The following is a 24259-nucleotide window of genomic DNA, read 5'->3' on the forward strand; positions in this document are numbered from 1 at the left end:
GCTGGAGGCTTTGGAGGGAGATATCAGCCTGCTGTTCACTGCTCCTCAGGCTGACCCATGGGGAAACAAGCGATTCTCCTGCACATGAAAACTCCTTCCCCTTCCAAACGCAGCCTTTGCTGCTCTGTAGGGCTGCAGTAAATCAGTAACGGAGCTTGAAGAGCCACAAACAGCTCTGAAAACGGGGTTGACCCTTTACTTTCCATCATCCATTTAAAAGAAGTGTCCAACTATGCCACAAGTGGTCATCACTGCTGCTCTAACCCAACCGCTGTCCACGAGTTAAGAGGAATATGTCTTCACTTCCAAAGTCATTTTACAGGTTGCATTTTTATATGTCTAAAGAGGGGAGAAAGGCCAGATCTCACAGTGTACTAAACTTGTTGTACTAAACCCCTTCTTGAGATTTCATCTTTTCTAGAAGGCAGCTTTACATTGTTTACAAGTACTTGGCATGAGTACCTCAGGCAGCCTTAGAAGGAATAAAATATACCTGAAATGCATGAATTGGTGAAAACCCTCAGTAATGCAAAATATGACTGATTGTTGTGCCTTAAACTTCTTAAAACTTTATTGGCATTTCACACTATTAAATTACAGATTAGTACATCACCATAAATACACAAAATCAGAGAAGATACAGATCATCAATTCAGTATGCTTAGGTTGTTACAATGTACCTTACCTGTGTGTTTGCCTTGTATGAAATTTACACTTCAGCTTTATTTAAAAGCTTTTATTGAGTAACTTGTCTGAAATAAGCGGTGTGTTTCTTTTTCAGCTGACCCCCTGGTTGGAAGCATTGCCACTCAGTATATGACTAACAGAGCAGAGCATGACAGAATGGCCAGACAATGGACCAAAAGATACGCTACATAAATTGGATTTTCGTCAAACTCTTACATTATTTGTCTGTGATGGAAAGAGCTGCTTATGATTTTGAAGGGGTGGGGGGTGGGAGGGTGCTGGTAAAGAGTAGGGTATTTCTATAACAGATTTTATTCAGTCTTTTATTTCCTAAGATTTTGTTGTTGTAACTTAAGGTATCTTGCTACAGTAGACAGCTAGGATTTGGAATAGCATACTTTAAGACTGTAATTAGTTCAGCAATATTAGCTCACATATAGTACCGAGAAGAATGTAAACTTCCTAGACTTCTTTGGTTTTCAGTTTGCTTGCAATATGTAAAAGATTAAAACAGCTTAATTTTGTACAGGTACATAGGTTGACATTTATGTAAAAGTCCTTTCAAGACTCTACACACTGTTTTTGCTTTTTTGTTTGTTTGGGTTTGAGGGATTTATTTTGTTCTGGGTTGAGTTTCCTTTTTTCCTTTTTTTCTTTTTTTTTTTTTTTGTAAAAAGATGTTGGGATTGTTTTTCCCTATGGGGGGCACATTGGTATTTAACAAATCCTTTTTAAAGACTGTCATCTCATGATCTGTGATATGGAGAGGTGGATATATGGCTTCATATATGAAATGAGAAGTAGTTAATGTATTATTTTATAAGCCAATCTATCTTTGTGAAAAGAATAAAGGGTTTAATCAGGACTTATGGTAACCTGTAGTGAAATACCTTAAGCTGTTTAACTGTAAGGTGTGGAATAGGAGTCACTCAGTGGATTGGTTGTATGTTGTGGGCTACTTAAGTCTGCATTTGTTACTGTGCTAATAAAAAGATGTTTAAAAAAAAAAAAAGAAGAAGAAAAGATTTCTGCTTAGTCCCTTGCTTTGTCATTTTGCTAGAATGGTGTCTCTGTAAGCTTTGTAGGTTTTATGCTGTGGTTAAGGACAAGGGAGATCTGCAGGTGAGTGCACTGACTGCTGCTATTTTAGGAAGACAGTTCTAGACAACCATACGGTGAATGACAGCATTAGACCTTTACAACTGTTCACTAAGTGTTCTGCAGGGACCTGGCCTTGAGAAGGGAACTTGCCACAGTGGCCACAATAGTTACTTTTCAGCTTAAGTTTTCACAGTGTTGCCTCTGCAGGACTGGCATGTTGTTTGAAAGTACAACCAGAAAAGTGTAAGCTATCTGGAAGGGAAAGAGGCGGGAAGTAAAAAAAAGAATGTCTTGATGCTTTTCTGGTGGAGTGGTCTATTCACACCTGGAAGAGAAGGAATCGTGTCCTGGTAAGGTAGCAGACAACACCATAAAGGAGTATCTGTACATCCTTTAACTACCTATAAAGATTATCTCCTAGAGACATGGTGTTTGCATTGAGGTGTGTAGCAACAGGGCAGTTAATTGTGGAGATGGCATTTCTGACCACTCCCTTAAGGTAAGGGCCGGAAGCACAGATTCATTTTTCATGGCGAGCGCTTCACCTCGTGACATTCTTGTGAGTGCTGGGTGGTCATCTGCGCTCTCAGATTTGGTTTGGTGCTTTAAAATAAATCTGTATGTATTTCATTTACATACTTCTCTTGCTGTCTAGACACAGAGCAAATCTAACTTGCTCCAATGTAATCTTTTAATCAGAGGTGTCCTTTCTTTTGCTGGGTGGGTAGTAGCACTGTCCCCTCATCAGCTGAACTGCCATCATTTGACACAGTGCATGATTGATGTGTGAGCTCCCTCAGCTGTTTGGTACATAGCTAGATCACACTGGGAGCATCTCTGGTAATCTTTCCTTCTCCTCTACTGAGTAAAGAGGTAAATGGCTTAATCTCAGTAGTTTTTTGCCAGCTTCTTTCTTTGTGCCACCAGGACACATCAAATTAACTGTTGTAACTGGTGGGGGCGAGTGATTTGTACAGTGTTTATTCAGCAGGGTAAAGGCTTTAGAGGAACAGAGAAAGATGGTTTTGTTTACTAATTTGTTTTTCTTCTTTATTATAAGTTTTCTCCATTATCTTGTGAAGGGACTCTGGTTTTGCAGAAGGTAAGTGATCCCAGTGACCTACAACAGGGTTTGAGTCAGTGGAACAGGAAGAACAAAATAAAGGTCCTGGCCATTAGGTACTACATTATACTCTGTACTTTGCTTGTTCACCCTGTGTAAAACTACTACAGCAAGTTTCATTTTTACTCAGTACCAGCCACTGTGTGCATATCATTTGCAGAGGAGACACTAGATTTTCCATCACTTCTCAGTAAAACACTATGATATTTAGAAAAACATCAGAGTAAGTTTATGAAAGAAAATAGTGGGTGGTGATTTTCTTTTTTTATCTGAATGCCTCGAATGATTTAAACTCTACATTTAGCCAAATCAAAGAAAATGTGTTTGCCTTTATGTAGCGTATTTGGGAAAATGGCCCTAGTCATTTAGAAGATACTGTTTCTCTTGCCTGTCTTAAAACACTGTCAAGTCCTGGGAGTCCAGGGGAGCAAGTAAGCAAGCTGCACTTGCACTGCACAGCTCCGGCAGCCTACAGGTGACATCAGTCTTGGCAGAAGAATTGGCACCGAGTCTGCAGCATGCAGAGCTGCACAGGAACCAGTCATCCCCATTCTTTCCATCTCCAGGCATTTTAAGTTCATTCTGACTTGTCAACCTGCACTCCCTTGGCTCAAGGGTCAGCTTTAGTGATGTGCTGTTAGGAGACATCTTCACTTATTTTGATTGATCCAAGGCTGATTCTAGTCCCTTCCAGAAGGGTTCTGCAGAGCTGAAGAAGAGGAACATGACCCATTCCTTGGTAAGAGGTTGCAGCAAGGAGGTGAACCACTGCTGCTCTGAAGTCACCTCCACTTCCCAAGCATGCAGGTAGATACAGGGTCTTCTGGGTAGGGAGAAGCCTGGAGCACACGTGTGTTCAGTAGGAAATGAGTGAGGAGGGAGTGTCATCCATGGGGACAATGACTCTTACTGGCCAGGTGCGGGTAGGTCGTGCTATCGTGCTTACTCAGCTGCAGTGTGGAAACAATTGTATGTTCCTAGCAGGGCATTACAAGAGCTTGCTCATTCATAATTGCTCTCTTATCTTACTCCTTGGCCACAGCAATTCAAACTACATTGAGCAAAGCACATAAACAGTTTCGTCTACCTTCATTATAATGGTAGGGATTCCTGTTTAATTTTTAGTGAAGTGTACTGCTGCTCTGACATTAATAATGTTGACAGACCTTAGTAATGCTGACAGGCTTTATTAATCAGTATTCAGGAAGAGCAATACTATGAGCTTAATTGTGATCATTAAGCACATTATTTAGCAGTTATGATATGACAGTGCAAATAATGCTTGTGGTTTTGCTGATTCACAGTGAAATTCTCAGTATTTGTTCAAAAGAGGATTAATTTAATGGAAAATGCAGAAACTGGGTACTTCTCTCTCTCTCCCTGCTCTTGCTTTCAAATATAAAGAAAAGCTAGCATTGAGTCAAACACAGCACGTGCAGTTGTGCTCCTGCAGCCAGACCATGTGCAGCACATGGAAACCGGGGCCATTTGTATGGGCATTGCTGGGTGTTTGCCCAGGGATGTCCCCAAAAATTCAGGCAGCCTCCTACCCTCCTTAGCCCCACCTGCAGAGCCATACAGAGCTTTGTGCCAGCTGCTGCCTGGCCTAGGGAGGGTGGATTGCTGCAGCTTGCCTGAGCAGCCAGGTGAGCGTGCCCTAAGCAGAGCCCAGCAATACCTCCTGCATACAAATCAATCCGTATAATTCTCAGTAAAATGACCACCTGTGGGAATGTGGGACACCTCTGGGATTTGTAGTGGACATACTGGAACAAACCCACAGCTGTGTTGTCCTTAGATTGTTGTTCAATCAATGAGCTCTGAGAGCTGTTCTGGTTTCTACAAATGAATTCCTGACCTGAAAGCACTGTTTACTAGACTTCATTGACAAGGTTCATGTTGGGGTAATTCCCATAAGATGTGGGGGTGGTTTTTTATGATTTTGCTGGGGTTTTTTTCTTCCAGACACTAGCAAAACATCAGTGGCTAAATCTGGTAATTGTTCCTCCTGCTCCATATCCTTCTCCTACAGCAAGAAACTGATCTCAGCCTCGCAGCATCAAAAAGCCCTGTGGCCCTGTTTAAGGTCAAGGTAAAAGAACTGTTGCCATTTCAAATATATCACCTTTCCAAATGGAATGCTTTATTGCAGTTAATACTTTTTGTGACTACAGGCTATAGATCTGCAGAGGGATTACATACTGGTAAGCTTGTTGATTTGTCCCTCAACATGGCTGTATCCAGGCATAGTAAAAGCCCCTGCTAGAGGTATCCATCTATCCCTTCCTCCTCCATAACCCTGGCTGCAAAATAACTGCTCTCCTAAAGTGCTTTTTGAGGCTTTTACCACCAGCAGCTTTTCCAAGCCAAGTCTATGAGAAGGAAGGATACCTCTTAGCTATAAGCTTGCTGATTTTATTGCTGAATGATATTATTGCTTTAAGTGAAACTGCAAGGAGTAAATGGCACAAAAAGGACTTAGACTGTGACCTGGCAGCAGGAGACAATGCTAAGCTAGTCTAGTTTTCACAGTTATTCCCTTTGCTCTTTCTTCCAGGCAAGGGAAATGTTGACTTGTTCTGGGACTGGGACAGTTTGCTAGCTAAGAAGGTGAAGGGTTCAAGCAGTGTTTTCCGGTCTGTCACAGTCACTTCCCACAGTCTCACTTTCTCAGCCCTTGCCCATTGCTGTGCTGCTTCTGTTTCCACTTGCCTTTGGTCCAGGAGGTCAGTTTTGTTCCCCAAGACAATAACTGCAACCTACAAACCAAACAAGAGGGTGAGCTTTATACCAAAACCATCCACCAGTCACCATCTTTTTAAACAGTGGGCAAGTACCAACACAGTTCAGTCTTGTTCTGTAACTTAACACTGGCACAAGGTACGTTGCATGTAGATTAGAATACCAGGGTCTGGGATTTGAATTAGCCTCATCTGCTTATGGGTTGGAAGCTTGTTTTAATCATAGGATATGCAGGACTTCCCCCTTTTGCCACCCCACTCCCTGCCCCCAGTGATTGCTTGAAGGGAAACAATAGCCAAGAGATCCAAAGTTAAACAGCCCCATTCTCCACTTACTTGGCAATTGAGCTGCCCTGGACAAATGATAAGAGCATGACATCCGAGTAGGTCACAGCAGCAGATGCTTGAGGGATGAAAAAATGCACAGCAGCAGAGAAAGCCTGGATCCCACAGCAGTGGATTTTGCCGAGTTTGTTTCTTGCCCAAGCCCCATCCCACAATATAAATAAAGCCAACCGTGCCAGCAGCCCGGGCAGGCTGGGCTATGGGCCCCTCTCCCAGCTCAGCCCTGCTGGCTGCCCAGCCCCAGGGCTGAAGGGGACAGTCTGCTGAGAGGGGTAGATAAGCACCAGCAGTGTCCTCTGGGGAGTGGTTTCAAGAGCAGCAGAGCTCTATCAACTCAGATCTGCTGTTGTAAAGATCCATTAAGTGACTTGTGTCACTATCACCCAGACAGTCCAGCGTGGCTGAGCTCGGTAGGTACATGAAGCCTTCCCAGTGCTTCAGCACTAGGAAGTGCCAAAGGCAGTGCTGGCCATGTGAAGATACTGCTCCTCCTTATTTTAAGTTAACTGTTCTCTAAAAATGTTTTACCAGCACCAGCTCTTAGGGGGAAACCATGCCTACATTTTTAGTTCAAGGTCCTTAGTCAAACTCTGTTTTCATCTCCATACTAGTGGTTTGACAAAGATCAAGTGATAAAGTCCTCTCTTGATGATGATTTGTGGGGTTTGCTGTGGCCACACTTGCTTGCTCTTTCCTGTTCAGGCTAACTTCAGAATGCCTTCTGCTTCTTTCCAGCTAGAGATGTTTGTCCTGTTCCTGTGAGGTCTGAGACTTCCTTTCTTTTCTACAGCAGTCCAGGGTGTTTGGAAAAATGCTGCTTAGGGGTTTTTTTCCCCTTCTGTGAAGGCTTTGAAAGAAGCTATAATCTTCATGTGTATTTACCGCATGCTCCAGCTGAATTTTAGCTATGGCAAAGCTCTGTCAGTGTAACAGAACAAAACCTCTATTTAGTATAAAATTTGGCCAGGCTTTAAGGTGCGTGCTGGAGAGCCCCCACAGCCAGCAGAGGCAAGGAACCAGCCATCAGTGCTTTCTGTCATCTGCCACACAACAGGGGACTGTGCCACTCAACGAGTTGAAGTTCTGCCAGCTCAGAAGCACCATGTGTGGAGATACATCCCCAATTCAGTAAAGAATTCATTTCAGCAGAGCCCAGACTTTAAGTCACAGAATCATTAATCTGCTGATTAACAGTTTACCTTAAGGTGGGACTCCTGATCTCACCTTGTACACCTTAAAGCCTGTCTTTTATGGAAATCATAGGAATGAAAACTATTTTATGCATCTGACTGTGGCCACCACTTTTTTAACCATGTTATCCTCAGTCAGAATCAGAGTTTTAAGCTCTCCAAAAGGACAAGCAAATTGGCTTTTTTCTAAAATACCTGCATGCACTGAGAGAGAAGAGTTCTGACAGGTAACACAGATGAGCAGGACGCAGATCCTGTTGGGACTGTGACTCCTTCTCTGCATTACAACATGCTGTATAGTACCAAATCAGGGCCATCACAAAACACAGTGCCTGGGAAAAATTTCCTGCTTGTCCACCTTTCTTTGCCCTGCAGGGGAGTTATGCTTGACTCCTGCATCCCTGATATACGTGACAGTCTGCAGCTCACACCAGCCCTACCACCTAACATGCCTCTTCTGTGTCTGCACATTCATCTGCCATCAAACCTGAGCCTGCCTTCCTCTACCACCCTGTGTGCTGTCAGTACAAAACAAGTTACATTTTTGCAAAGTCTCTCCCTACCATTATCCAATTAATTCTTCATGCTTTTTTTTTTTTTTCTTTTAAACAGCATAAAACAGGCATTTGGAAAGCTGTAGGCTAAAGACATTTAACAGGGAAAACTACTCCACAATATAGATACTGTAGGAAAAGCCGTAATGCTAATGCCACGTGCAAGTTATATTTGTTTAGCTAAGCTGGAACGCTGTCAGCTGAAAACACTAGCTGCTTTCTAAGGGAAAATAGAGCAGTCATTTCACACAATTGAATTGATTCAATATGGTTGTTAAAATACATTAAAGCTGCTTTGCCAATTGACTAATGTCTGGGAGACCCATTGTCAATTACACTAGTTTGTAAGCCATCAAGTACATGAATACAAAACAAACAAAGATAATGCCCTTCGTTACATTATTCTATGCACTTGACTTCCCCTGTACAATATCTAGAAAAACATGAGCTGCACTGCTGTAGACCATATGTTTTATTAGTCATAAGTGTCCTGGCTGGTGCATTCAGCTGACTGAATTTTAGCTGTAGTAGAGGAAATAAGGAGGGAAAAAAAAAGCATTCTTTTGAACCACCTGCATGACATGTGAATTAAGCTTCCCTGGCATGTGAAGGCCTCCTTTTTGCTGGGTTGCCCAAGGCTGTGGGTACCTTCATTTTCCTTTGTACACAACGTTTACAGAAACAAAAGCTGGGCTTTGCGACCTTAACTTCCTATCACTGCTACAGCGTTTAGCCAAGCATGCATTTACCTCCTTTTTGTCCCTGAAGACATCGATCTCCTTTTTGAGCAGTTCGACTCTCTGGAACGCCTCGAGGCTGGTCACGGCGTACACCAGGACGAAGCCGTCAGCCACGGAGAAATAGTGTTTGGGCAATTCCACGCCCTCCTGCAGACCCCTGGTGTCATAAAGCCGCAACTGTTCCTTCACGCCTCGGTCTGTCTCCACCGATGCCAAATACACATCTTCAATTGTGGCACCCTCTTCTAAGCCTGTTTGAAAACAAGCAGGAATGTTCCACTGCTCTTAAGTACAGCCTCACTATAAGAATTCTTTGCAGTGCAGCAGAATTTTGCCCCACAGTAGTTTTTAGTGTGTGTTTTACAGAGTGACTTGACCAGGCCTTGACCTTGCCTGGCATCTCCAGGCTGAATTCATAGATTACTGCCCCAGCTATTTCCAATAGTTTTACATTAATATGTAAGCACATGATTATGCCTGTAAAATTAATCTATGCAACATGCACATTCAGAATAGGATAAGATATATACTCTCCTCCCAAGTTTTCCAAACTCCAACCATCCAGTTGCACCAGTTCTGTGCCAAACATGCTGCAAAACAAGCCTGCCCAAACATACCCTTTTGGAACAACAGCCAGGGAACACCAGATAGTCAAGTACTAACATCTTAAGCCTACTTCTTTGCCTCATAATGAGCTGGATCATACTGCAGAAGCAGGAGCCAAAGGGATAATTCTGGAAATGAATGTGTATTAGTGGTATAACTAACCCATACGTGAAATTAAGCCAGAAAGGGAAGGGGATGTTTGCAGACAAACAAAGTTCCATACTATATTCACTCAAATACACAGTGAGCTTTTTCCATCCCCTAGGGATTTAAAATTACTCAGATTGGAACAAGTTCATTTACTGCAAGGCAAGAGCATGCACAGGGTAACAAGCTTTCATATATGTATCGCCTGTTCCACCCTGACTCTCTGCATACTGGCCCTCCTTCCCTCCTCCTCTCCACACAGTAAATGTGAGGTAATTCAAGGCAGCTTGCTTTGAACTAATTAAAATTATTTTTTCCTAAACCAAACCTGAAAACACATCAATCACCTTAGTTTTGTGTTCCTCCTGGATGCAGGTGCATAAGGTTGCAGGTTGAAACAATCTATGTATAGTGTAGCTGGGCCACTTTCAGAGTTGGTTTTAAGTATTCATATAAGCCCTCTGCAACCCACATTTTTGCCTCCACTGCACTCCTATATACAATTGTTTGCTGCTGCAGGACTACAATAATGAGTCCTGCTTTATTCTCTTTGTCTGTCAAAAAGGGACCATTTTTAGTGTATTGTTTAAGAAAACACAAGGGATTATCTGGCCTATGAAAATAAGGATTTTGCTATATTCAATGACACTATTCAAAACACTTCACACTGACAAACAAGCTAAAGCATTCCACCCACGCTGACGGTTTCCCGTGATGTATGCAGCATTCCAGTGCAGGAAAGTGGCACAAGCTGTTCTTTTTGCCCCTCTCTGTGCAGTCTTCATAGATCAAACTCTTACTAGGTTTCCAAAGATTTAATTTGTCTTGCCTCCAAATATAGCCACGTTAATGTGTGGGAGCAAAACTAAGAACAGAAGGACAAAGCAAAGGTTAATGAAAAGAGGAAGCACAAATGCATCCTGTGTGATTGTAGAATGTGTCAAAGGGTCGCTTTTAATGATTGAGGTAGTAACAAAGCCCTTTCTGGATATAGCACTGTTGTTTAGACACAGCACTATATTCTTGCTCTGCCTTGCTGCATTGTACAGACAGGTCAAGGAAATATCTAGCATCAGTAAACATGGCTTTGGCAAGAAGGAAGGAACCATAAGTACCTAAGTTTTCTTTTTCAAAAGCAACAAATAATATTGTACAGTTTTTCATCCTCTAAATGCTACATTGTAATCCAACAGCCTCTAATATATCCTTGTTATCCTGTGACAATCTCTTCCTAATGGCATTAAAAGCAGCAGTGAAAAGTGTGTATTTTAACATCCTATTTAAAATCGAAGAGGAAAATTTAAGACCTGGGACTTAACTCAGCAGAATAGAGCAACAAATTGTGATGTGAAATAGGGGGGGGCACTTAGGAGGGAGTTGAAATTTATTCACCAGTATCAGATTCCAGAGGTGAAATTTCACCTACATGCACTGGGGGAGGGAGTATATACAAGTAGTTTCCTAAGTAAACATAGACAATTTTTAGAAATACCTGTGCCACCTTATTCTAGGCCCTGCTCCTAAAGCCCAAACCATGTACCAGCTGTACCTTGCTGACAATGTCATTTACATTTCTTGTTAGTACCATCCCATTCAAACACTTCCTAGGTCTCCATTCAAAAATGGGTCAGGCAAGTTGTTGTAAGAGAAGCAACACTAATCAGTGTCCTAGAAAGATGCTGGCACCATCCCATCCTCCCTGCCACAAAGATCCTGATTCTCCTTCCCTTCACTGGCATCCCTGGGCATCCTTCCACCACCTCCACCTGGGTGGGCAAGGGCAGCTTGTGCTGGGAAGTTACTGTCCTGCAGACTGCTGCCAGCTTGACTAGTTTTTCCATGGAGCAGAGCACTGCAGTGGGCCAGCTTTCAGGTTCAGAAGCTGGAGGGGTGAAGGGGAACTAACAAGATAGTGCACAATGTCACACTTCCTTTGAAAACTGAAGATATAAAAAACTTGAAGAGGGAAAGGAGGAATAGACAGAAGTGATGCTACTCTCTAGCACCTACTTAGCCAGTGCAAATCTTAGGAGAGGCAGAAAGGTCTTTGTTTTTTACCAACTGCTGCCACAGAGGAACTGCAACGGGAAGCCTCAGTCATAAACTGGGTGTTGTTCCAAACCCTTGTGGCTTCCCAATGAGGAAAAGAAAAGGCTCAATGTACTAATGAATACTGCACACTTAGGCCAGGCACAGCAGATAAACTGCAAATACCTAAGTAAATCAAAATTTCAAGAGGGATGGAAATTCAAAAGTTCCCAGTTGGATCTTGAACATTAATGCAGTACAAATTTTGTGTCTTCTTCTTTTGAAGATTTTCTCTGTAATCCCTTTTTCCCTTTTTCCAGAGGAATTCCAAAGAGCTCCTAAAACCTGCTATTCCTTATGTTTGTTAACTGCAGAATGACAGGCTTTTCTTATTAAGATCTCAAAAGATCTAAATAAGTGTATCAGAGGGTCCCTAACTTGGGAAAGAGGTGGATAAACCTCAGAAGGAGCTGATCTGTTTAGCTGCTAGGGAAGTACTGGTCCCACCAACAAATAGCCAGGTTTTGACTCTCAGTTATATATATTCAGTTCCATTTTCGTTATTTCTAAAATACAAAGCTGACTGCAACTCTATCACCAGGTAGTTTTAATTTAAGAAGTGAAGATGTAAAAAGGCATCTCTGCCCATGGCAAGGGGTTGGAAGGAGATGATCTTTAAGATCCCTTCCAACACAAACCAGTCTATGATTCTATGAATGCATAATTAGGTTAATTAGCCTCCACATCCAAAGTGTGTAAGCCAAAACCCCAAATCCCTCCAGCTGGAACAAGTAAGGCAATTTCTCTCATTATGGCTTCCACCACAGTAATATATGGCGTTTTCATTCCTAGCTAGTAAGAAGATCTGAAGTAACTGCTTATGAATAATGTGACCATACCAGCTATTTACACAGCCAGAAGGCAGAGATAAGTTTTCTACAAGGGAAAGTTCTCATCTCCTCCTGTTGAGCTGATAAGTTTTAGTATAGGCTGAGAGGCCAGAAATATTTTAAAGGCAGAAGAAAGACTCCCTTCTGCACCATCACTGAACAGGAACACTGTTTAAGGAAAAATATCCATCTTCTTTACAGACATGTCCTGTGCCAAAGCTAAGCCAGCAAGTCTCCTGCTAGCCTGGTCAAGAGAAGTCAGGCCAAGCAGTGCCAGGTACCACAGGTACTTAGTGGGACAATCTCCTGCTGCCAGTCAAGGACCCTGTTCATGACTGAGGAGACAAGACTGGCCCTCTTTCTTCAGGACAGCAAGGTGAAGGATTTGGATGAACACAACACTTAAGTCACAAAAAGAGAGATCATCCCAGGTATTAGGCAATCACAGAATCATCAAATACTTAAGGCTGAAAAAGATTTCTAAGATCAAACTGTGAGTCAAACTGTTCAATCAGCACTGCCAAGCCCATCACTCAATCATGTCCCCAAGTGCCATATCTGGTTTTTGAACACTTCCAGGAATGGTGATTCCACCACTTCCCTGGGCAGCCTGCTCCAATGCCTGAACACCCTTTCAGTGAAGACATTTTTCCTAATATCCAATCTAAACCTCCCCTGGCACAACTTGAGGCCATTTCCTCTTGTCCTGTTCTTTGTTACTTGGGAGAAGAGACCAACCCCCACCTGGCTACACCCTCCTGTCAGGTAGCTACAGAGAGCAAAAGGTCCCCCTTTGGAGCCTCCTTTTCTCTCCCAGCTCCCTTAGCTGCTCCTCATCACAGTAGTGCACCAGAGCCTTCCCTTCATCAGCGTAATTTTCCTTCTCTGGACCCACTCCAGCCCCACAATGTCTTTCTCATAGAGAGGAGCCCAAAACTGAACACAGGATTCAAGGGGCTGCCTCATCAGTGCTGAGCACAGGGGGATGATCACTGTCCTGGCCCTGCTGGTCACACCATTTCTGATACAGGCCAGGATGCCATGGGCCTTCTTGGCCACCTGGGCACACTGCTGTACCTGTGTATGTACCACATTCACATGTACAATCCTTAGCAGCTATTTGCCTTGACCTATGGTGATATAGTCCCTACATGACTCAATGCTAAATCTGCACCCACTTAAAACATTTCCTTTGGTTTTTTTTTTCTAATTCCTTGTATTAGTTTGGCGAGAATGTCTGCCTTACAATAGCTACATTATTTTACATGGCTCTAAGAGTGCCTCTCATCTATTTGTCCTCTCCTTTCCCATCTTGGGACACAAGGTAAATTCCCTTGCAGTTTAAAGGCTAGCACAAAATCCAATTTTGTGCTTCTTGCTCACAAGCTACAGGGAACAGATAGTCCTTTTTTTGGGTTATTTCTCCTTCCTGACTACTTTTTCCTATTTGACCTCAAACAATCTTGGTGCCTTTGCAAGAGTGCTAGCTGCTGACCATGTAAGTAACAGTGGCACTTAGGGACTTCATCCATGGCCAGGTAGACCTGAAGGTGCTTGTTTTTCTAGGAAAAGAAACAGTGCAACTGGGTTTACAGCACCACCACCAAGCACACAGCCAGGAGCATGGGCTCAAAGCCAAGGGCTTTACATAGCAGCATGAAACCTCCAAGGACTCTAATCACTTCCCTGACACCAGCTGTGCCACCACTCCTTTTTGCAGGAAAGTCAACAGGAGGCACGTGAGCACTGACAGACTCGTGGCTGATTTACAGCCAGGAGGAGACCCTCGTGACAGTGGCTGTGACATCTTGGAGAATAGCAGCAGACCTTGTGCTCTGAGCCTCCAACCAAGTTCTAGCGTGCCTCTTGTCACTGAGAGGGGGATGTGCCTGCCATGAGAACGGAAAGACTCCCCCTGTTGGCTCGGCCATCCTCCCCGCGGCTCCTGGGCCCTTGGAGCGGCCGCAGAGCTGCTCCTGACGTCAGTCAGGAAGCACAGGTTTTGAAACAGCTTGTGTCCCTGTTGCCATGCCTGGTGAGCTGCCTTGCTGGTTGGCTCTGAACAGACAGGCTTTCAGCAAACACACTAGTCCCTTCTTGCCTCCAGCCAAAAAGGCCAGCAGCCAAGATGTACATATCAGCTTTCTGGAGCTCACAAGCTTTAGGAAATGTGGTTCAGGATCCTGTAATCATGTTTCAGGTGTGGAAGGGCCACCCCTGCAATGGTAGCACCATTGTGCAGTTTAAAGCAGCTCAGCTAAGGAGCAGTCAAAGACTCACCATTCCTCAAACTGTCCTTGTGTAGTGGGATGCTCACAATGGCATCCTGCCCATGCAATTCAGCAGTTAAATCAATACAGAGTGGACAAGTAGCTGAAGGTCTTCTGGGAACCATTTCCACCAGCCCATACTCCAGGCAACCCCTGCCACAACTGCCTATGTGCTGAGAAAGAGGTAGGGAGGATGGTGACCACTCAGCAGGACTGCCAAAAGTTTATTGGTCCATCCCCTCAAGTGTGCCTGATGGCCTGTGTGAGGGATACCAAAATTGCTGGGCCATGGCCACACATCTCTTGGGGGTGCAGCAGCTCTGTAATGACCCTCTCCATACCTTCATATTGTCTCTGCTACTTGCCCTCTTTCTCTGAATGTCTTAGGAATATGATTTGACCAAAATCACAGAAAACAGGAAACTTTCTTCCTTCTCCCCTTGCACTCCCCATCTGCTATCAGCTGTTCCTTCCCTTACCAGTAACTCGAAAAACTGAGAGCAGAGCTGCAGGCAAGGAAAAATTATCTTTTTAAGTGCAGGGGGGGCGGGGGAGAGGTCTGCATTGCTCCATGGCCAAGCTGGAGCAGGGCATTTGGGAGTGACAGAGGGACACCCACAGCTAAACCCCAGGCACGAGGCCTCCCTCTGGTTATGTCAGCCAGTGTCCATGACGTTGTATAATCATGTTCATGGCTGGCTCCATAAATAGCTCCTCTGATCAGCAACACCCGAATATCCTTCCTGCCGGGGTTGCTAATAGCAGGCAGGAATTAATGCAAGGCAATACGATTTAAGTAACGTGGCCTTGCTCACGCTGCTCGGGTGTCTCTGACAGTCTCCCAGCCCGGCACAGAGGAGAGGCAGGTTGGCAGCAAAGGGAAAAGCCTTCAGCCTGCAAAGCTTCGCAGCCTTCACGTTGAAAGCTACACGGGGCTACGTGCCTAGCGCTCAGTAGGATGCTGGAAACAGATGTTGCTGCAACATTAGAGGAAATCCTCCTTTTAAACACGGGTATTAGCACACAGTTCTGTATCACGCTTTGCCAGCAGATTCCTCCCATCCACACATTTTAAAGGTGCAGTGCTGCAAAGCACCATGCTAGAAATCCTTGTGTTTATCCAACAACTTATCCCCAACGTCTAATTTACCGGCTCAAGAAAAAAATGCTAAGTGACTAAACATCTTCTGTCAAAGCCCTGCTGCCACCCCTTGTTTCTAGGTGAGGCAGGAATAATTTGTCAGCCTGATGATCATTGCCCTTCCTTTCAAAGCCAAATGTGGAAACAGAGGGAAACGTGCAGGCTCTGCCTTTGTTCCCTTTCTTTTGTGCACAGCAAATATCAGGCATCCTCTCTTCCTCTGTCAAGTCTGTTTTCCCCATGGGGGTTTCTTAGAGAGCAGAGACACTTGGCCTTCAAAACTCAGCACAGAACGTGGAACCTAAAGCTGAGCTCTTTTTCTTTCCACAGCTTTGATTAAATGTTAGCCAAAACCAAGGAAAATAAAGCTTTAAGAAGATGAAACAAAAGTCTAAACAGCATCTACACTTATCATGTGACAGCTATTTATTTTTCAGGCGTCTACGGCATCTTTCAGGGAACGAGATATTTCTTTTGTAAATACGCAGCAGGCACATCACCTACTTTCAGTGTTTGTTTCTTTTTAAACATTCTTGTGTTTTATTACTGGGAACATCATGGAACGGGTTCTTCTCCACGACTCTTAAAAATCCATAAGCAAGGGACTGTGAATTTTAAGAACAGCCCAGAGATGCCAGAAAACCACATAAATTTCCTCCTTCACCTCAGCGCAGTTCGCAGTCCTCCATTATTGGTGTTTTGGGGCCCACACTGACCAAGATGCTAGAAAAGGAAACCACCTCCCCCCAAAAGTAAAAATGTCTCACCGACAGTGTGCTTTCCATAGAGAAGCTGCTCCAAAATCGCAGTCTTTCCCATTGAGGCCATTCCACAAACCACCACCTTGTAGCCCTTTCCCATGCTTCCTGAGGGCCGGTTCCACAGCGGAGCCCTGTGCAGACACGGGAGGCTGTGAGCCCGGCACAGCCCCGGGATTGGGATGGGGATGGGCACGGGGATGGGGACAGGGACGGGGATGGGCACGGGCGGGAGCCGAGCCCACGGAAGGCGCAAGGCAAAGCGCGAAGCAGCGGGGGCACAGCTCCCTCCCAGCGCCTGCCAGCGACTGATATTTTTAGGACTAGAGTTTCCTCCCACACCATTTTTTTCACGTTTTAGGCTGCTGCCAGTGGTGCTGATGCTTGCCTGCAGCCTCGACACTTGTCCTGTCAGGTTTGGGGAGACTGGGAGCACTGGAGCATGCACACCCCCAGGGCAGGGGCTGTGTTTGTTGGTGTGTGTGTGTGCACGGCGTTATCGGGCTTCCTGGGTTTGCAGTGGGATTGATGGTATCTCATGGTACCAGGATGGCTTCTGGAAATGCAAGAAAATGATGGTTCTTTCCCTTTTATTCTGCTCACAGAAAGTTTCTAGCAAAATCCATAAAATGGATTAGGAGCTACAAAACAGGAGCGTTAAAGGCAGAAACACAGGAAAGCAAAGGCAGAAAGCAGGTGTTCTTGGTCTGCTTTAAAGCAGTTTGATGGCCTGGGGGTTGGTTCTAGCAGGAGGCATCCAGCAGCTTGGGGCACTTCCCTCTGCCAGTGAGCCATGGCAGGGCAGCAGGCCCTGACTCAGTTTGCTGATTGGAGCCATTGCCCACAGAGAGAGCTGAAGAGTACCTTTTCTGGACCAGGAGGGGCTGGCGTTGTCCTGCTTCGATTCCAGTTTAACCAGGTAATGCTTCACAAGCCAGGGTGCTCTGAAAAGGATACACTGAAAAACAGAAAGGTCATCCTGCAGCTGCAGGTAGGGAGGCAGAAAGGACTTGCAGGCTGGGAAAGCCTAACTCATAGAATGACAGAATGGCTTGGGTCAGAAGGCAGCTTCAAGATCCTCTCCTTCCAGCCCCCTGCCATGGGTAGGATGCCACCAATCAGACCAGGTCACTCAACCCCCCATCCAGCCTGTGCCATGCCACATGCAGGAGGGAGGGGAGCAGGGACAGGAGCAGATCAGTGCGTAAAGCCAGGGCCTGCAGAACCAGGGACCCCATGGTGCCCTCTCCCTACCGTCCGCTGAAAAAGTTTTAGGATTGGTTTTAGGGCTTTTTTTTTTTTCCCCTTAGCATTTATTATTTAGAATAGAATAGAATCATTAGGTTGGAAGAGACCTTTTAGATCATCCAGTCCAAACATCAACCCAGAACTACCACTGTAACCACTAAACCACATCATCCAGCACCAGATTTAGATGCCTTTTAAACCCCTCCAGGGATGGTGACTCCACAACCTCCCTGGGTAACCTATTCTTATGCCTGTCCTAATAATGAAAATTTTTCTTCTAATTCCTAATCTGAGTTCCCCCTGTCTCAGCTGAAGGCCTCTGGTCCTCTCACTGCAGTCACAGTAGAGGACACCAGCCCCCACCTCACTACATTCTCCTTTCAGGGAGTTGTAGAGAGGGATGAGGTTCCCCTCGAGCCTCCTCTTCTCGAAACTAAACAAACCCAGCTCCTTCAGCCGTTCCTCATAATCTTACGATTTTTAAAATACTTATTATTTTAGAGAGATTTTTTTTTAAGGCTTCTTTTCAGGGTTTTAAGCAAAGTCCCATCCCAATCCCGGACCGGGGGCTCTTATGGGGGCTGGGGAGCGGGGGTCTCTCGGGGGATGCCGCATCTCTCCAAGCCCCTTCCCCAGGTGCAGCCCCCGTGCCCCACTGCCCTGGTCCCGGAGCGCGCCCCCGGCCCCCGAGCGCGCCCCCGGGGCCGCACCCCGCCGCGAGCGCGCACCTGGACAGACAGCCGTCCCGGCCGGCCCACGGACCCGCGCGGGCCCGCCCCCGCCGCCCATTGGCGGACGCGGGGGGCCGGGCTGGGCCGGGCCGGGCCGGGCGGGCCGGGCGGGGAGGGACGCGCGGCCCGCACCCCGCAGGACTACATTACCCATGAGGCAGCGCTGCCGCCGCCGGAAGTGTGTTGTGGCCCGAGGGTGTGTGGGAAATAGGGCCTTTCCTTTCCGTCGCTGGGCGCCATCAGGTGAGGGCCGGTCCGCGCGCGGCCTTTCCCTCAATCCGCGCCCATCCCAGGATCCGGGTGCGCATCCGCCCGTCCCGCCGCCGCTCCCGCCCGGCTCCGGCTGGGATGGGGCTGCTCCTGCGGCGCGGAGCCCCTGGGAGGCCGGTGGAGGAGGGCCCGCGGGCTGCGCCTCGGTGGGGCGGGGAGGGGAGCGGGGCAGCCCGGCTGGCCCTGGCGCGCCACAGCGGGTGCGGGTCGGTGACAGACGGCGCGCCCTGGTTTGCTCCGCGTTTGCGGTTTGATCGTGGGGATTTTTGTGCCATTAGGCCGTGAAAGGGTGGGGTGGCTGGGGATGGGAATGGATGGGCAGGTTCAAACAAGAAGGGTATCCAAAATCGCACCCGAACTGTTTGTGGCGTGGTTTTTCGTGTAAATAAAGTGAGCTGCGTGTATCTGATGGTGAGTTGGGCTAGGGGCTTGATGGAGATCAGGTACACGTGCTGATTGCTGCAGATGTGTAAGGCCTCAGAGGTTTTTAGGAAAACAGCAGTAAGCATGATGACAAAATACAGTAATATATGATTTTTGAAACGCCTTCAGCTGTTAAGACATATTAATTTAAGACATATTTACATTATGTTCATGTTATTAAGACATATGCAGTTCAGAAGAGGGAGTTTGTAATAATCACTGTTTTCTACAGACAAAAATTGACCTGTAAAAACTTTGTGTTGGGCCCTTGCTGTGCTGAAGGCATTACAAACTACCCCCAGTGGTGCTCAGCAGAAACGATTTTTAAAAACAATTAGAAAAAAACTCCACAGGGCATCTGTGGAGCATAACACAAATGTCAGCAGCAGTAGGACACTGAGCTATGACACTTCTTTTTTAGTATGACACGGTCAGTATGCCTCATTTTACTTAAAACCCAGTTTCAGCAAATGTGGAGGAAGGCCTTGTCTCTTCTGGGATGTGGGAGACACCGTGTGAATAGCTCTAAGGAAGCAAAAGTCCCAATCCAATTAATTCCTTAAGCAACTGTTAAACTTCCACTTACTAAGAAAACTTTAAACTTTCACTTAGAAGTAAAAATTTTACTATAACATCAGAGTTAACACTAACTCCTCACAATCCTGTAATTCTTGATAGATTTGTGTCTAAAACTCCAGCCAGGTGTTTATTGTTGGATTCAGTAGTATCAGACGTAGCGCAGCTGAAAATTTCTCAGTTGAGGAGTTTACACTTCAGAATAAATAAAAGAGGAGGAAAATTGCTGGGAATGGTGACTGCAGGGTGTCATGTTGAAGGCTGCCAGGTGTGATCCACGTTCCCAGATGTGTCAGTGGTACAAAGAAGCGTGAGAGCTCCTTGTCTTCCAGTGCTGCTCCATGTGCAATTTGGTGTGCCGCCCCTGTTGGAAGATGTTCAGATTGGGAATTGTTCTTGCTGCAGTGTTTCACTGAGCTCTCTATCCAGCAGGTAGACAGACATGGGTGCCTACAAGTACATCCAGGAGCTGTGGAGGAAGAAGCAGTCGGACGTGATGCGGTTCCTGCTGCGCGTGCGCTGCTGGCAGTACCGCCAGCTGTCGGCCCTGCACCGCGCCCCGCGCCCCACGCGCCCGGACAAGGCCCGCAGGCTGGGCTACAAGGCCAAGCAAGGTAATGGCACGGACAGGTCAGGTCCCTGTGCCTCACCGTGGAGGGACATGGCTTCCTGCAGGGACAGCAGAGTATCAAAGTCTGAAACTGAAGTATCCCCCAATAAACGGAAGTGTCCTGCATGAAATTAACAGAATATCGCAAATGTCCTCAGTTGGTAACAGTGCCCACAGCCTAAAACCTAACTTCACTTAATTTCACATCTGTGCCTTCTGGTGAAGCTCAAGTGAGCTTTGGTCTCAGTTTTTGTTCTTGTGCAGTGTTAGTGCCACACAATTGAGCAGGGGTTTTAGTATCCTAGGTTTGGGGGATGTCCTTACTCTGCCCAAGTTTTGTCATCTGTTACTTCGACTTTTTTTAGGTGACTAAACTGTGACCTTCTAGCACCTTGAAAAGAGCTACCAAGAGATCTGGATAGAGGCACAAGAGCGTGTAGTGACAGGACAATGGAAATGGTTTCAAACTGAAAGAACAGGTTTAGATTAGATACTAGGAAGAAACACTTTACTGTGAGGGTGATGAGGCACTGGAACAGATCTCCCAGAGGAGTTGTGAATACCCCATCCTGGCAGTGTCCAAGGCCAGGTTGGATGGAGCTCTGAGTAAGCTAGTCTGGTGGAAGGTGTCCCTGTTCATGGCAGGGGGCTTGGAACTGGATCTTTAAGGTTCCTTCCAACCCAAGTCATACTATGACTGTATTACAGCTGCATGCACTTGAGCAAGATGATGGAGTTTGTACTGTCATTGAAAAACAGTTACTGATCAGGAAAAGAAATGGGATTAGTGACTATCCATGTGGAACTTGTGGAAATCCATTTAAAAACCCAATATATTTATTCACAAAGGAAATAAAAAGCTAGGAGTTGACACTTCTGTCACTGTCTAGTTTTGTCATTTCTCAGTGATGAGATTTCAGCAGGGTTTGTGGATGGCTTGTGCCTCAGTGCTTTTTGAATGCTGCCATTGAATTGTGCAGTTTGGGTAGTGGCTTTGCTGGTTGGTGGGGGTTTTTTTTGTTTGGTTTTTTTTTTGTACGGTTTTTTTAATGATTATATTACAGTTTAGCTGTAGCTGATCTTAGTTGGTTTGGGACTGGATAGTGGAAAGGTGCCATAAGCTCTGGTTTGGAGACAAAACCAGTTGCATCAGGAAATCACTTTCCTTACTCACTTGTAATGAAAATAACAAAAACATCTTGCACTATCCACCCCAAGTTGTAAATTTTGGTAAAAATTGGTAAAATGACTTTGTGTTGCAGCATTTCATGTAAATTTTGGGGGATTGGAAATGCAGTACAATTGCTGCTAGAATTGTTGTAGTTCCTAAGTCACTGTTTGTTTCAGGTTACGTTATTTACCGTGTCCGTGTTCGCCGTGGTGGCCGCAAACGCCCAGTCCCCAAAGGTGCAACCTATGGTAAACCCGTGCATCATGGTGTTAACCAGCTCAAGTTTGCCAGGAGTCTTCAGTCTGTAGCAGAGGTGACTATTTTGGTTATTGCTCACAAATTTGGGTTGGAAAGTTTTAATATTCGGAGACAAAAAATACAAAACCAAACCAGCTGTTTTGTTAGTAAGATTTTGAATAATGATGGCAGGAAAGCAGCAGTCTTTAAAAACTCTATTGAGACAATAAAAAAACTATTCAGACTTTTATTCAGACTTTTAAAATGGGGTCTATGGAAACCACTTGAGTGGTTTAGTGAAGTTCATACTTCTCAAGTATGCCACAATATTTGTTATGAAAAACACATAACTAGTCCAAGCCACAGTAAAATAAAGATCTAGGCATGAGAAATGTGAACTTGCATTTGCTAAGGTGTGGATCACCAGCTGTAGGTGATGTCCTTTCACAAAGTAAACGTGAGTTCCTGTCTTAAAGCCTGTAGCACCTGTTTGTGTAGTGGTTCTGCACAGCACCCTTAGATGTATTGCAGGAGCTGAAGGCAGTGTGCCAGAGACCTTCAGCTTTATAAAAAACTGGTACCTCACAAGCACACAGCTTGGTGGTTAACTTATTTTTAGGTGAGATCTTGTTACTGAAATACTCAAAATGTAAACTTTGATTTGATGAGATCTTGTAAGCTTCATTGCTATCACAGTTGTAGTCTGGAAGAGGTGGAGTTCTCACCTTTACAAAAAAACCCTCTTTCAGTGGGTTAGAGTTAATGCCAGGCTGCATTCTCAAACTAGACATTGTGGAAGAAGGATAAGTGTCATTGCCTTTCCATCTTGAAGCAGAAGACTTTTCTGTTCTCAGGACTTCAAAAATATTGCTGAGTGACTTCTGCAAGTTGAATATGGTGGGATTTTTTTTTCAGGGAAAAAATATAAATGATAAATAAATATAAATGGGACATGCTTATTTAAAAGAAACACAGGTGATGAGTTTGAATTAAAAATGCTAGTCTGTTTTCAGTGCTCATGGCATTCTCTTCATATGTGTTATTCCCAGATACCTGATGGCTAATCACATGCTCACTTAGGACAGCTATGGAAGAGGTTATTTGCCCTCAGTTTTAGCTTCAAATTTTCTGAATTTGACTCAGTCTTTCTGGAAGATTTACATTTTTCAGATTACAGAAATGCAGAGCCTCAGTTGGAGCTCCCCTCCCCAAATAGAAGTTGGCCAAGGATGATTGGTGTTCTAATATTTCATACAGGTGTTGCTCTCACACTAGAATAAAAGGACTTTTAAAAATGTTATTCCATGTGCAGAAAATAGTCTACCTGTTTAGGAAAGCCTGAAACAATAGGCTAGGATCACATTGGGGAAGAAGATGAATGGGGTCCATTGATTCATGCTTCCCTATAATGATGATAAAGTCCTACAATTAAACACACTTAGTGTGTTTTAAATAAGGAGTATTCTTGACAGGAGAAGCAGATTGAGTTGCATAATTGCGTTTTTCTGCTTTGTTTTGTTTTCTGAACTAAGATTGTGTCTTCCTAACCACAAGTGAGGATAGGAATAGCACACACTAATATGCCAGCAGCAGTGGTACAAAGATTTGTTGCATCAGCTATTCTTTCACTCCTACCAGTACAGGCTTACACTCTGCAGAAATTTCTTTCTCCCCTGTAGCTTTGGATGTGGAAATTAATCGCTTTCATAACTTCCCATTAAAGATTGTTCCATCACCCCAAGTGCAGCCATGCTTTTCATATTTATGTTGAAGTTATTCTTAATATTGTGTTTTTACTGACTGGGTGCTTCTGTGTACAAGGAGTTCTTCCTTTTGTATACCAAGCACCTTCCTGCTCATGGTCTTTAAAACCTGTTTCATGCAGGAATCCAGACAGCCTTTTTTTTTTTTTTGTAACACAGCGTTCTTTTCAGCTGTTACTTTTCCTTGCACCTTTGCATCTGGAAGGGGATGAGTTTTTATAGGAAAAGAGGTTGTCCTGGGGAAAATTGAAATTTAATGTTTGAGTTAGTAATCTGTATGCATGAAGAGTGCCCTGCGTCCATGGTTTCACAGCCCGTTGCATTTATTTTTTCCTCTAGGAACGTGCCGGCCGTCACTGTGGGGCTCTGAGAGTCTTGAACTCGTATTGGGTGGGTGAAGATTCCACTTACAAGTTCTTTGAAGTGATCCTGATCGATCCCTTCCATAAGACCATCCGGAGGAACCCCGATACCCAATGGATCACCAAGCCCGTCCACAAGCACAGAGAGATGCGCGGGCTGACGTCGGCCGGGCGCAAGAGCCGCGGCCTCGGCAAGGGCCACAAATTCCACCACACCATCGGTGGCTCGCGCCGCGCCGCCTGGAGGAGGCGCAACACCCTGCAGCTGCACCGCTACCGCTAATCCTTGTAAACGCGGCCATCCAATAAAGATCGTGCAGGTTGTTCAATTCAACAGTGCTTCTGCTGCTTCTTGGGTTGTGTGGATAAGCGTAGAATTCTCCAGGAGTTTGGGTGTTGCCATATTTTGACAGGCTTTTGAAAATGTAATTTGATACTTGTGGAGATTGTAGGCCCCGACTATAGAGTTCTGTGATGGGTTTCACTTTGGATAACATGGAAGGATGTGTGCAGTGTGTATTGAAAGCCCAAGGGCTGGTCCATGTTC

General features: G+C 45.1%; 3 protein-coding genes across 8 annotated transcripts in view; 2 read left to right on the plus strand and 1 right to left on the minus strand.

The window, feature by feature from the left end:
* Nucleotides 1-1699, plus strand: part of LOC139591123 (ubiquitin-conjugating enzyme E2 E1) — a 45505-nt gene extending 43806 nt beyond the window's left edge. For all 4 annotated transcript variants that reach the window (XM_071429346.1, XM_071429343.1, XM_071429344.1 and 1 more), the window contains one exon: nucleotides 782-1699. In XM_071429346.1, coding sequence (XP_071285447.1) covers nucleotides 782-879 — 98 coding nt within the window. In that variant the 3' untranslated portion in view covers nucleotides 880-1699. The remainder of the gene's footprint in view (nucleotides 1-781) is intronic.
* On the minus strand, nucleotides 544-18440 carry NKIRAS1 (NFKB inhibitor interacting Ras like 1). Of its 2 annotated transcripts, XM_071429349.1 has the most exons (5): nucleotides 18298-18440; nucleotides 17186-17279; nucleotides 16331-16455; nucleotides 8491-8732; nucleotides 544-5670 (listed from the first exon to the last, which is right to left on the minus strand). In XM_071429349.1, exons 3-5 carry the CDS (start codon nucleotides 16422-16424, stop codon nucleotides 5431-5433), a joined length of 576 nt encoding a protein of 191 aa, XP_071285450.1. In that variant the 5' UTR covers nucleotides 16425-16455; nucleotides 17186-17279; nucleotides 18298-18440; the 3' UTR covers nucleotides 544-5430. The 2 variants fall into 2 exon arrangements, with proteins under 2 accessions (XP_071285450.1, XP_071285451.1); XM_071429350.1 differs by lacking the exons at nucleotides 17186-17279; nucleotides 18298-18440 and having other exon boundaries at nucleotides 16331-16620.
* RPL15 (ribosomal protein L15) lies at nucleotides 18396-24046 on the plus strand. Of its 2 annotated transcripts, none has more exons than XM_071429347.1 (4): nucleotides 18396-18543; nucleotides 19999-20183; nucleotides 21527-21663; nucleotides 23690-24046. In XM_071429347.1, the coding sequence occupies exons 2-4, from the start codon at nucleotides 20012-20014 to the stop codon at nucleotides 23993-23995; spliced, it is 615 nt and encodes a 204-aa protein (XP_071285448.1). In that variant the 5' UTR covers nucleotides 18396-18543; nucleotides 19999-20011; the 3' UTR covers nucleotides 23996-24046. The 2 variants fall into 2 exon arrangements, with proteins under 2 accessions (XP_071285448.1, XP_071285449.1); XM_071429348.1 differs by having other exon boundaries at nucleotides 18399-18543; nucleotides 20002-20183.
* The last annotated feature ends 213 nt before the right edge of the window (nucleotides 24047-24259 follow it).

This window comes from Agelaius tricolor, unplaced genomic scaffold, assembly GCF_023055355.1.
Source record: "Agelaius tricolor isolate 1412-34295 unplaced genomic scaffold, bAgeTri1.0.p SCAF_6, whole genome shotgun sequence".
Taxonomy (NCBI): Eukaryota; Metazoa; Chordata; class Aves; order Passeriformes; family Icteridae; genus Agelaius; species Agelaius tricolor.